Genomic DNA, 14,075 nt, shown 5'->3' on the forward strand with positions numbered 1-14,075 from the left:
GAATTCACCCGCACTCATCCAAAGCAATCTTATACAGGAGTTTTAGAAAAATAGACAATATATTTACAGTGGGGCGTTCAGGTACCAGTGACCTAATTTAAGAGGTTTTCGAGATACGAGCAATATTTATTTTTTTATTTTTTTGTTTTCATTGAGCAAACCTCCCAGTGTTGAGGTTGCTGCTAAGAGTTTCCTGTTCCATGGAGGAGTCCAGTGCTCTGTCATCTACCGACTTCCCAAATACGACAAACAGCAGATTATGTCCGTTAATTTTGGTTGGTCAGTCTAGATCAGGGGTCACCAAGTCTGGTCCTCAAGGGCACCTATCCTGCATGTTTTCCATCTCTCCCCGCTCCAACACACCCGATTGAAATGGTCAGCTCGTCAGCAAGATTTTCGGAAGCCTGATAACGATACGGACCGTTTGAAACGGGTGTGTTGCAGCAGGGATTATATGGGCGATTATACCCATTACTCAACGTTGGTCGGTCAAGATGGCAGTGGTTGGTCATTTAGGTTACTCTTTAAAGTTCAGTCTCCATGTTAGTCACGGTTCTCAACGTGTACTTTTCATTGGTCAGTCTCCACAGTCAGTATAGACTGACCATTGAGGAGTACAGTAATCCCTCATTTGTGACATGGGTTGCGTACCAGACCACCCCCGCGACGGAACTCCTCCAAGTAGTGACCAAATAGTTATTCATATGTTTAAAACTTAATGAATACAATACCAAAAAATACATGCATGTGACGTGCCAGTATTATTTTTATCCACTTGGGGTCACCATCCTCACACGCTACAGTACTGTAGTATCAGTACCTTTATCTGTGACTGAATGCGTGTGATTTTACAAGGCGGGGCCTGCCCTGTTGAGGGATGTTGGAGTCAGTAAATGAGATCGGAGTGTTGGCTGGCTGTTAACCGGCTAACCTGTTAGCCACTCTTTCTTGAGTGAGTCATTTTTGACAAGCGGCAGGTTGTGTATAAAGATGTGCTTCTGTTTATTTTGTTACCCTTTGTTGAATAAAGTGATTGCAAGCGCAACGCCCGCTGTGTCCTTGACGACGGGGTGGAGGGATGTTGGCTATATTGAATTACTGTAGCTAACGTTGCTTACTTTACCGTAGACGTGCAGCTATGTAACTTAACCCGTGTTGTACTTTAGCTTCTTTTGTTAGGTGTGAAATTATCCCAAATTTTGGACATTCTCTGTCTTTTACGCACTCTTTCCGCCTTTCCTCTCGCACTTATTGTTCCACAGTATTAGCCCGTATAGGAAAATAAACACTGCGAAATCCTGTGCTATAGTGATTAATGTGCAATATGAATAAGATTTTGCAAAATCTGCAATTCATTGATGCTTCTAAAAGTGAATCCATTATATCGCGAGGGACAATTGTTTTCATGCGACTGGTGCAGAATCTCTGTGCGTTCTTGTGCTGTGCCAATAATGACCGGAACATGAGGAAACTTTTTTTTTTTTTTTTTATGCCTCCTCTCAAAGCTGGACTTTTGGGTCTGCTATTGCTTGGCAACGCCGCTCCCCCTCCGCAACTGTTATCAGACGCTCATGGCAACAAGTACACACTTTTCCGCCATTTTTACCCACATAATGAGTGTAATTAATCAGGTGGGCCATCGCAAAGTGTTTCATTTCGCAGCGCTTTTACGACCTGAGCGGGGAGGAGACCACGGGAGAATGCCGTTTGTTACGGGAGCCATCCTTCATGTCTTCCTGCAGCCTAATTACAAAGACGCAGCTGTCCCCGTGCACCTGAGAGCCACCGATGCGCCCCCCTCACCCTCTTACTGCTTTAGGCCATCAGGGAGATGTGAAAGAGTCCTTGATGAAGGGAGAAACGTGGTGACTAAAGAGCATTTTGTTTCAAATGAGAAAGATGACTTTTGGGCCACTTGTTGCGAGGCAGACTACATATCTTGCTTTCGAGACAGCAGGGAATTGGGAACACAACGAGGTTCCAGCTCAAAGCAACTTCCAGTCAAACAAACTAAAAAAAGGGAGCTAGCAGGACACAACATTGTGGAGCGACGATGTGCCAGAGTCTACTATAACGCTGATTATGTCATCTTGGAAAAAAAAAAAATCAATCTCCTGTGCAAGGAACTTGTTTACAACAAGTGTCTACATTGGGACAAGAACAGAAATCCAGACGGACACATGCATCTTTAACCTCTGACACACGCAGACTTTCTTATATTTGTGTATTATTCTCCCTGTTATTCTGTATATTTTCTAATGTTTTGACTAATTAAACAAATATATTTGTGTATTTGCAGCTACGTTTTTTGCTAATATGTAGTGTTGCTTCATTTTGTATTTTATTATGATACTTGACATTTTTGTATTTTTCATCATTTCTGTGGTCCGTAGTATTTCTCAATATATAATGTTGTTAACTCTTAAATATTTTTTTATTATCTATTTTTGTTATATTTGTGTATTATTATCGAAATGGTTTGTAATTATTTGGATTGTTCTCCAATATCAAAACCTTTCCAATATTTTTGGAACATTGTTTTTTTTTTTGTGTGTCTTTCAAGAGCCCAAAAATTCTTCCAAAACAGCTGATAAACATTCAGTTACGGTTTCCATGGAAAACTAGGCAAAATGGGGGAGGAAAATGGAAAAACAACGTTTTTTAGTATTTAAGAGACAAATCAGAGAATATGCGAACCTCAACGCAGGGGTTGACTATACTTCTAAAGGGGCTGCACTGGAACTCCGTGGCAACATAAGTTTAGCACAGGTGTCACCGACCCCTTTCCAGTGCTGACACAAACTCCCAAGATGTCAAATACTGATGGCCATGTCTTTCCGAATGATACCTGAAACCAAATCGAGAAAAAAAAGTGTGTAGTGACATATGGGACAGCCTGTATTTTAAGCATTTTTGCTGTGCATGCTCCATTTAGTGTGCGGTGGAAGTGGTCTTCTGGCTAAATAACTCCCGCCTGCTTGATTGCTGAGCCTGTCAATATTTTATCAGTACAAGTTTTTAGCAGGTGTCGGCGGCGCCGACTCATCCGTCAGACGCACATCTTGGCTTGTCGGTCAGGCTGTCTGCCACTTGTTTGCGTCGTCATGTGCGACCTTGAGCAGTACACACTCGAGGCTGATTGAGCAGAAGCCAGGACATTTTTGGAGCGTGTCGAAGGAGCTGTCAATCATAACAATGAGACGGGCGTTGCGTGCAGATTCATCTGCTAATGCATCAGTGTGACTCATTTGGAGGCATGAAACGCTCTACCGAGTAAACCGTGCTGAAATTTCAAATGCTTGGTTAATGTTTCCGTTTCAAATTATAATTGCTGTATCATTAATATCAACTGAGAGTCGTAATCGGCTTTTTCGGCTTCTCCCATCTTGTACGTGCCATAACAGCAAGCAAGCAAATTAAGGAACAAACTACTGAAGAAGATGAAAGAAGACGTCAGATACACACGGTGGATATCCAAAAATTCAACACCCCCCCCTGTTCAAATTCCATATTTTGTTTATATGAAAAAATGAAGCCAAGATGAATCATTGACTACTCAAAACCTTCACCACCATTAACATGACCTATAACCTAAACTAAAATCTTTTCATGACCCAGACAAGCACGGATTCAAACCCCTGACCTCAGAATTGTGAAAAAACCCGTCCACCATTACACAGTTCTTCTAATACGAGGTAGTTGCATTTATAAAAAAATATTTCATATTTTCTAATATTCTGTAATGTGTTGTATTTTTTGCAATAATTGTTCTTATACCATAAATGTTTTGGTTTTTTGCATGATTTTTTTTTTTTTCTCCAAATACTTTTCAATGTTTTTAAATGATATTTTTGCGTACGTTTTTATGTTTTTGTACTTTTAAAAATAATTAAACATATTTCATTTATTTTTCAAATATTTTTACTTCTATTTTTGTGTATTTTTGGGTTCTGATATTTCTCTATTTTTAGATTTTTTGGGGTAATATTTAGAGCATTATGGCTTTGGTTCTCGTCAGACTGTGCTAGTGTACCTTGACTTGACCCCCCGCCCACCTCCAATTAGCAAGTCTGACTAATTTACACACCTTTACGTTTAAACCGTGATTAAGCACCTCCCTATCTCTTTATATTAATTCATCTTATTTTGTTGTTCTATTTTTATTTGCACAAATCTTGGGACTTGATGGGCTAACCTGTCTCAGGTATCGTATTTTGTGCCATACCATGTGCAAATATGTTTTGTTATGATGACAATAAAAATCCCATGAATTTCTTCTCACACTATTGTGATAATAGCTGACAACCATCATTTTGATTATGATAAATGTGAGTTTCACCGTGGCTCATTGTTGGTATGTTTTTCTGGGCAAAGCGGAATTGACAGTGTTAAAAGACCGGTTGCATGGCTCATCGTCCAATATCCGTGCCTGCTGTGACCGGTGGAATGTGTTCTGTCTTCCCAGATATCAACATGGCAGGAGAGCCCAAACCATATCGGCCAAAAATGGCCACCAAGAGGCCGCTGTCGTCCCTCTACAGGTTGGACCCTAACACTAATAGATTACCAGTTTAATAATGACAACTTCCTAAACTAACTTGATTTAAAAATGTGAGCAGAAGATTTGAGCACAAAATGTAGTAATGACAACAATTAATTAAAAATGTAAACATTTCAAGCAGGCCACTTGACGCACGTTAAGGAAATCATAATGAAAATATGATGGTATTGTAAGCACGTAACGCTGACAAGCTAAAAACAATTATCATTATTTTTTAAAATTTTGTTCAAATATGTTACTTTGTACTCTGTTGTATTAATGGTGTACTTTTTGTTAATATTGCGTTTGTGGAATATGACTTAAGCAGCAAAATCCACCCCTTTTTAGCCATCTCAAGGGGGCGGCCATTTTGTCACTTCTGCCAACTGAAATTGACATCATAGTTGCTCAGGGCTCAGGTAACAACCAATCTGTTCGGTTTCGGAAAACAGGGCAGCTGTGATTGGTCGTTACCTGAGCCCTGAGCAGTTGTGATGTCATTTTCAGTTGACAGAAGTGACAAAATGGCCGCCCCCTGAAATGGCTAAAAAGGGGTGGATTTTGCTGCTTAACTTGTATTCCACAAACGTAATATCAATCAGAATGCCGTGTTTTAAATAGTGGGCCTGCATACAACATACAGTATTCTTGAAAAAAAATATTTGGGTAAACTTCTGCTTTAAAGAAAAAGCATTTAAAACCCTTCTCCGGGCATGTTTACAGGGTATTAGGGATACAGTGTATCCAGGCTGCGTATTTTACCCACCAGCGAGCAGGCTTGTCCAGCCAATTTGCTATCATTAATTGACCTGTCAATCAAAGAGGGTTCTGATCGTGCGGGAGGAGTCCTTTATTAATCGACCTCATTCAGAGTCCATCTGGGATGTCTAACTAATTTTTGACTTGTTTTTGCAGTGGCTATGAGTTTGACTATGACTACTACAGAGATGATTTCTACAGCAGGTATGTTGTTTATCACAAATACAGTAGTGCCTTGAGATACAATAAGTGTTTAAGCTCCTAAGTCAAAGCACTCATATCTCAAATCATCTTTTCCATTCCCATTCATTTAAATGAAAATTGGACATATTTTCCATTCTAGCCTTGCCCAAAAATACAACAGAAAAAGCTAGAATGTGTATTTTAAAGGGGAAAAATCAAACTCCATAATATTGTACTTTATTTTAAAAAGCATACAGTAATGAGATAATTAATTGAATTACCGTATTTTCTGGACTATACGTCGCTCTGGAGTACAAGTCGCACCAGCCATAAAATGCACAATAAAGAAGAAAAAAACATATAAGTCGCACTGGAGTATAAGTCACATTTTGGGAGGAAATGTATTTGATAACACCAAGAACAGACATGTCATTTAAAATTTAAATGACGAACAATTTAAAATAAAAATAGAATAGAGGCAATAACAGGCTGAACGGTATGCTTATTTTACATTATACAACGCCCCCACCACCTCCTCTCGGCAGCCAAGTTGTCTCTGTCGCGTGAAGCTAATAAATGTTTCCATATAAATCAAATTAATAAAATTGTGCGCTTAGTACACGTCATTTCCACCGAGCTACGTTGGTAACATTTAGCTAACATCCACACATGTAGAATTACAAGAAAGTTGCGGTAAGATAACTTTAAACTCACCAAAAAGGTCGTAGATTGATTAAATAAGTATTTTATTTATCGCCGAACATGTAGAATGTTTCCAAGTCTCCAAAAGTATTTTTGTATTCGGTCGTAATTCTCTCTTTGTTCGTCTCCTCCGCTCCGTGCGTGTGTGTGTGTGTGTGTGGCTGGCTGATGATGCAATACCACAGCCTAGCACGGCACATTTAAAGGAACAGTACACTATTTTGTATAGATGGATTGATAAACAGTCAAATTGTCTTTTTTCATCATACTATTTTAATTACTTACTTAACAAAATATTTGATTTTAACTGTTTAAATTCTTCATGCATTTTAATAGCTTTTAAGATTTATCTTTATGTTTTTTTACGTGGGTTACAATAACATGTGAAATGATATACAGGTAATAATGTGTTAATAATTTCACACATAAGTCGCTCAGAGTATCAGTTGCACCCCCGGCCACACTATGAAAAAAAAAAACCCCGCGACTTATAGTCCGGAAAATACGATAAATAATTTTGGTCACACTGCATCAATTGAACGGTTGTTGTGCTGCTCCTTCTGCTGTGGCCACCTTGGCCACCTGGGGGCAGTATAATGCAAACAGATGGTTGTACCCTTCATTGAGATCTTTCAACTCCTTTGAGCTCATTAGTACAGCACTGATATTTGTTACATGTTCTGTAATAATAAAAGCTTCGAAGCCGTGTTTTTTTTTGGTTTTTTTACAGTGTTTAGAGTATTTAGGAGTATTTAAGTTATGTTCTACTATCAAATGTTAATTTTCATTTTATTATTATTATTTCGTTATTTCGTTTTTTCTTTTTTTTCTTTCTTTAATTTGTTAGCTGCTAGGGTTCACTGTTTTTTTTAATTGTAGGTTTGCTGCTGTTTCAACAAAACAAAAGCACTTCTATATTTTGCATTTTATTCTGCTGCGAATGTGAGGCAAAAAGATGATGTTAAAACCACGTTTGAGGGTTCGGACCAGATTATGATTTTTGGCTTTCCAGATTGTAAAATACATCCTAGGATGCACTGGGACGCATCATCAGTGATGTGCCTGAGATCATCGGGGGTTTCGGGTCTTTCAACATCATACCCCCTCCCTCAGGTGACCCAGCCAGGGTTGATCAGACCCCAGCTTGTGTCCCAGTAGCATTGGCCCACAGATCGCTCCTCCTGACCCAGGGCCATCTCGAGGCTCTCTCTGCTGCCTCCACGGTGGTCTTGATGGCCTTTCTTTTCTCAGCACCTGTGATGCCCAGGAGTGCGAGCACTTTCCATAGTGAGCGGCCCGCAAAGCCTCTGCACCCCACCTCAATGGGCTCACAGCGTGCCTTCCAGCCTCCTCTTTGGCATTGCTCGACAAGCTCCTGGTACTTAGATCGCTTCCGCTCATTCGCCTCCTCTATGCGACCCTCCATAACACCCCAAATAAATGATTTACAAGGCCCTGGGAGGAAGTTATAAAACAAGGTTCCCCACCACTGCTCTCATATTTACCTGCTATTTGTCATCTGCTTTTTTTGGTGGCAGTTGAGTTTCCTCATTAGAATTAGCATCCAAGGCAAAGGGAGCATTTTAGCATGTAGGCATAATGAACATATCGAGAGCTTTTTATTTCTCCCACTCTGGGCTTCCTAATGATGCTTTTACCCGAGCGCCGACTGTCATATTGTCCCCCGGCTGCTCATTCGTGCCTATTTATCTTCCTTTTTGACATTTTCATTGCTTTGCCCACTTCCTGTGCTTTGAATTATTACAGAGTAGTTGCATGGCTACTTTGAGTCATTATCTGTACTGTATTTTAGGCAGAGGTGGAGAGAAGAGACACTGTTTTGATGACTTCTGACTTAATACTTGACTTGGACTTGGCAGTCAAAGACTCGGAGACATGTCACTGGGGCAGTCGTAGAGTTGTCGCCTCCCACCCCAGAGGCTGTGGGTTTGATCCTGGACCATGTTTAAGTGTCCTTGAGTAGGTGAATGCAAACACTTAATAGGTGGGAAAAGCGCTATACAAGTGAAAGACTATTTACAGGTTGATTTTTTTTTTTTTTTAATCATTCAAATTTGGCAGGACACTCCTCTGTGGTGTATCAAAGTAGAAGGCGTACTGTACAGTGGTGCCTTGAGATACAAGTAGTTGCACTTATGAGTTGTTTGAGACATGAGCTACCAGTTGGCCATTTTATTATTTTAATGCTATGACTTGGACTTGCTATGAACTCACACTTATCAGATACAGGTGCTGTATGGTGGCAGTTAGAGTTGGGCATTTGTCCATGCTTTTGTCTGTCGATGAGTAACCGTCTATATTTCAAACCCGCCCGGTCGGCCTGAGTCAGCCAAACGGCATCGCGAATGGACTGTACCAGCACCGCGTCACATGCAGGTGCCCCACTCCTGACACGCAGCCAAAGAAAAAAATAAAAATAATAAAAGAGTGTTGTTTTGGTCCTACAGATGAATTGACATATGGCCCATTTAGTTTTTATTTCACCGATCACTACGCTGTGCGTGTGTGGGTGTGTCTAGTTTTTATTTGATATTTTTTCTTTATTTGGCGGTGTCTCTTCTTGTGCGGCACCTGCGTGTGACGTAAAAAATATGTTCTCGATGCTGATTGGCTGTCGCCAACGAGGGACGGACTGGGACCACGTGGGTCGGCCGGAAATACTGCCCAGAAGATATAGACGGATAGACGATACCCAGCTGTGGTGGCAGTGAACTCAACTCACTGAACAAGTAGCACTTTTACTTTAAAAAAAAGTCATGTCAAGCTGTTTATTGTAACTCCCAGATGAAGTTTACTGTCAAACTAAACAAAGAGAATACATACATAAATCACATAGTTGACGCTTTCAAACTGCTAGCTTAATGCTAACACATATTGGCATCTCTGCTGCAGTGCTATACCACTTCAAGCAACAAAATGAACAGCAGCATGAAGAAAAAAAGACAATAGAAAGACAATGTAACGCTCCTTGCAATCATATGTTCTTTGTCTTTTGCAAAGAATGAGAATATTAGTGCAGTACTGATGCGCTGATAGTTGAGATGTGTCAATGAACAGTATATCTGTCTGTCTGTCTTATACTGCTCCCAGGTGGTCAAGACGGACACACCAGAAAAAGCAGAATGATTCATGCTTCATTCAAGCGATGCAGTGTGACAAAAACTGTTTAATTCTTTTTAATCCTATTTTGTTATGTAACCACAGTAAAGATGTACTTTTCCATCCGCTGTCTGATGGGTTTAATGCCAATCTGTCCCAGACGGATGTCTAAAAACGACTTTTCCCAGTTTTAAGTGGAGAACTTGCCGTGCCAGCTTGAAGTGCCCCAGTTGGTCCCGACAATGGGGGAGGGGAATCATTATAAAGTCACATTTTGCTTGGCTCGCAGACAAGGCCATGTCAAATATATATTTTCAAATTTTGCAAATGCAAGAACTTAGAAAAGTGAAAAGGAAAGGACTTGTTGAGATATTCTGCCAACAGATTTTGTAGTCCTGCTGCCCGTCAGTTTTTTAGAAGATAAACAAGTTTTGATTGACACTACAATATTAAACTACATGATGAATGTTGAATGATGAATATCTGTGCTGATATTGCTCATTTAAATTCCACTTGATTGTGTCTACTGTGTCTTCAGATTGTTTGAGTACCACGGTCGCGTGGTGCCACCCGCCCGGGCCGTCGTCCCGGTCAAACGCTCTCGGCTTGTCGTGCCGTCCGTCCCCCGCAGGATCAAGTCCTCTTTCTCCGTCCGGGCCTGCTCTTCCTCATCCTCTTCCTGCTCCTCCTCTTCCTCCCGGCTTGTCAATGTCCCGTCGTCTGTCACGGGACCCAAACGTATATTCTTTTTTCAGATTTCTTCTCATACTGTACAGCTATTGCATGATTGTGGATGGATAAAGCCGATCAGCAAAATATGGCACCGAGCATTTCCATTATCTATAGTCCAGTAATATCCGTTGCGTTTATTTTGCCATTACTTCCTAAAATTGTTTCATTAAATTGTATTCATTCATTCATTCATCTTGTACTTACATTTGACAACTCGCCGATATCGAGTGCAGATATTTGATAATGCATGTGGATTGAATTGTGATTGGATGTGGACTGAATTGGACAATCACAAACAAATTACAATCGGTGACTCACGCTCACACTCACACCCCTGGCAGTTTACCCTTGCACACGTACCAGCTGGCTGCAATGTCAAAAGTGCGACCCCTGTTGAAAGGTTTTGAGACGGCCCACACAGTGTCCTCCAAAGGTATTGGAGTGGCAAGGTCAATTCCTTTTTTTGTTGTTGTATACTAAAGGCATTTGTGTTTCAGATCAAAAGATGAATATGAGACAAAAGGTCAATATTCCAGCTTTTATTTCATGTTATTTACGTCTAGGTGCGTTGAACATCTCCGGAGAGAGCGCACCTTATGTTTGAAGCCACCCACTTGTCAAATTAGCAGAGGTAGTGGAACGGAAATTATTAAAATAAAGTGTTAATAACATTTAATATTTGGTGGCATAACACTTACTTGCAATTACTGCATCAAGCCTGCGACACCAACTGTTGACCAACATTTTCTTTAATTTTTTAATAATTTTTCTTTTGTGTTACGAATTAAACCAGTAAATGAATCGTAATTTATTTGTGTTTGGGTAAGGGTTAGGGGTTAGCCATAGCAGGAAACTTAATTTGTGTTGTTTAATAGCCTGCAATGTTGCAACGCTGTTTGCCTGCCAAATTTCAAATCCCAGTAAAGGTAGCTGCAGTTTGCTTTCTATACGTTGAAAAAATGTTGTTGTTTTTAAAAAAAAAAAAATTCACTTGTTTTTGTATGGTTTCCCTACATCGCTGCTTTTCACCAACTGTGGATGGGTCTGGAAGGCTCGCTTTGACAGGTTCACTGTATCGTAATCCTGCTGTTTCGTTGATATGTGCACTGTGCAGTGAAGACAGAGCAACTGCTGAGCATCAAAAAGGAACTGTCGCAGATCAAGACCAAGATTGATTCCCTGCTTGGGAGGCTGGACAAATTTGAGAGGCAGCATGGTAGGTCATGAAATGAATAAACCACCAAAAAATATATACATATATACATATGCTGGCTAAGTTTGTTCTTATTATATTAATGTTCTGGTGCGCTCTCCTTCTCCAGAGATGCAGAAGAAACACGAGGAGGCGTGCGAGTGTCACCATGGCGACCAGGCCGATCACTCCGGCGGAGAGGACCTGGGGGCGGCGGCCGAGGCTGAGGCGGGGGAGATGACAGACGGCGGAGACGATTACTTTGAGGATGAGGTCGCCGGTCACATGGTGAGGTGTCAGAATAATGACATCTGGTGTACACAACCTGTAATAATAATGCTGCTCACTTTTGATTGACAGTCTAATTTCAGTTTCCCATAGGAAATGATATAAAATCATCATAAAACCGTTATCAACTGTACAGGCTATGTCGGAAGCAACGTTTCCACATTACTGTCAACTGTAAAGAAGGGAATAAAGTATTTTTGTGATATTTCCTCATTCGGGCATCAAAGCCCTGACTAATGGGAAAGTAGTGGAGTAGCCCGGAGCTTGTTGTCACGTAAGTTGTCACATTGCAATTATCTTCTCCATGATAGGGTGCGACTAAACAAAACAAAAAAGGTTTGTTTATTTGTTTACAAATGGATTTTCCGGTTGTTGACTGATTTAAGTTTCATGATGAACTAATGCTTTCCTTTTCTAATTCCATTCAACCTGGAATTTTCCATTTAAACATTTGAGGCTGAGACCCATGGCCCACATGCCAGCAGTTCCTAAGGACTTTAATCCAATGCTTGTTGCATATTTTATTTACATTTGTTCAATGGCTATGTTAAACAAAATTTTCAAGTAAAAAAGAGAGAATAGCAAGAATCTCGTCCTTGTTTTATTAGTTCCAAACTCAGTGAGACATCTTACCCTATAGTATATTTATACTATATAGTGAGACAACTTAACCTGTCATGTTTACACTTTCTATTTGATTCTTTAAAACTCTGCACTGAAACAAAATATGAAAATGCCATCAATACAAAATATTTGAGAATTTGGTCTTTCTTCTGGTACACATTTTTTTTATACTGTATATGATGTAATGATTCCAAGAAATATGTAAGTGCAAAGATTGTGACATCAAGTCCTGGTCTCCCCTACTTGGTGTCAAGGAACTAATTATTATTATTATTTATTATTATTATTATTATTATTATTATTATGTTTTTTAATTGCAGAGAGAGAACCACATATCAGATATCGACAACTGAGCAAGGTCAGTATTGAACAACTACAGAATCACACATGAGCTTCTAGCATGACTGAGATAAGGCTTTAAACAAGCATTTTATTTTTTTAAAAAAAGGCCTTTATTTGCTTAACTGGGGGGCATGTCAGTTATTTATTAAGGGTATTTTTTTCTTAAGTGAAGAGGCCTTTTGGTGGGGATTTTTCTTGACTTATTGACATTTGTACATTTCATAAAGCAAATCCAAAAGTGTATTTATGTTTTGTTTTTTTTAGTACTGGAGTTATTTGGAGTTTTTTTTACACACCTTCATGAGTATTAGGTGTTTATTAATGGTAGAGAAGAGGCCTTTAATTTGAATGTTTCGTCACTCAGCATCAGAGAGTATCCGATCTTTTTGTATTTCTTTACTCAACTTAAGGGAGTACTGTACCAATTGTTTATTGAATGTACTGTGTTTTTTAATTAGTTGACGCCTCTAGTTTTTTACTCAACTACACATCATACAAGGCATTCATTTTAGTTTTCTTTTTTCCTTTTTAAGGAGGCCTATTAAGGGGAAGACTTTCTTTAAGTAAAGGGGGCATATTTGAGTGAGTGTTTGTCTATTTACCGGCCGAGTGTACCAGGTGCTTATTTGTGGTGTGGCGGCTCTTTTCTTTCTTTTGTTTCTTTTTACCTGCCTTCAGAGAGTACCAGGTGTTTATTAGAGGCATTTTTGTTTAAAGAAAAATGACTATGTGGTTCTTCTATTTTGTCATTGATTTTCCACAAATCTCACGTGACAACTTGCACTTTAATGTGTTTTTCAGTGAAGCGAAGGGAAGCCTACATTGCACAAAGATTGCAGAAGTAAACCAGCAAAGCCTCCGTCAGCCAGAAGGACTGTTCCAAATAAAAGATCAACAATGGAGGGAATGACTTATTTGTTGCGTGTTTGCATCACTAGATTAAAACAAACAGATGAACAAACATTGACACTCCCCATGTGTTTGTCATCCAAACTGCTGGTTTTGAGGGGCAAAATCAAGCGAAAAGAGTAATTGGCAAATGCTAACCTGTATATGCTGTGTGCTTTAGCCTCTATGGTCTGTATTGTCTATAATTCTGTTGTACAGCAAATGTATGTTGAAAATATGAATGTAAGAGAAAACCATTTGCTTTGCTTTACTTGTACAGTCATTCAGTTTCTCTCTTTCTGTCACGCAGTATCCATGTTACACTGTCCTCTCGTTATGTTCTGTTAAAGAAAAGAGGAATATTTTTTACAATCAGCATGTAGTACCAAAAAAAAAAAAGTGACTATCATGGATCATTTGTATTCATTGCTTTGGTTGTACAGCAATGGTTAAAGGTTTTTGGAATAAACCAGTTCCTCCCAGACAAGTTCATTTATCAATGGTGCATTTACTGCACGTATTACATTTACTGCACTTGAGTTAATGTTTTTTTTCTTAAGAGGCTTTTTTCTGTACAAGAGTCGACATAAGACGTTTAACTTAAGCAAGACGTTTTAAAAATGTATATGGGGTGTTACTTTATTCAGAATGTGGTGCAGAATGTTTCAGGTATTTATTATTTAGAGGTATGATGTTAAAGATGTT

The 14,075-nt window shown here is 39.5% G+C and overlaps 1 protein-coding gene across 6 annotated transcripts in view; it reads left to right on the forward strand.

The window, feature by feature from the left end:
* Positions 1-13,796, forward strand: part of ralyla (RALY RNA binding protein like a) — a 52,373-nt gene extending 38,577 nt beyond the window's left edge. For 3 of the 6 annotated variants that reach the window (XM_086043270.1, XM_086043272.1, XM_086043271.1), the window contains 7 exons: positions 4,466-4,541; positions 5,456-5,503; positions 9,843-10,042; positions 11,151-11,252; positions 11,359-11,516; positions 12,461-12,498; positions 13,284-13,796. In XM_086043270.1, the coding sequence (XP_085899396.1) occupies positions 4,466-4,541; positions 5,456-5,503; positions 9,843-10,042; positions 11,151-11,252; positions 11,359-11,516; positions 12,461-12,493 (617 nt within the window). In that variant the 3' untranslated portion in view covers positions 12,494-12,498; positions 13,284-13,796. The remainder of the gene's footprint in view (positions 1-4,465; positions 4,542-5,455; positions 5,504-9,842; positions 10,043-11,150; positions 11,253-11,358; positions 11,517-12,460; positions 12,499-13,283) is intronic. The other 3 variants (XM_086043268.1, XM_086043269.1, XM_086043267.1) reach the window with 2 other exon arrangements.
* The last annotated feature ends 279 nt before the right edge of the window (positions 13,797-14,075 follow it).

The sequence above is a fragment of the Filicampus tigris genome, chromosome 10 (assembly GCF_054856515.1).
Source record: "Filicampus tigris isolate MCC_2025a chromosome 10, RoL_Ftig_1.0, whole genome shotgun sequence".
In the NCBI taxonomy this organism is placed as follows: Eukaryota; Metazoa; Chordata; class Actinopteri; order Syngnathiformes; family Syngnathidae; genus Filicampus; species Filicampus tigris.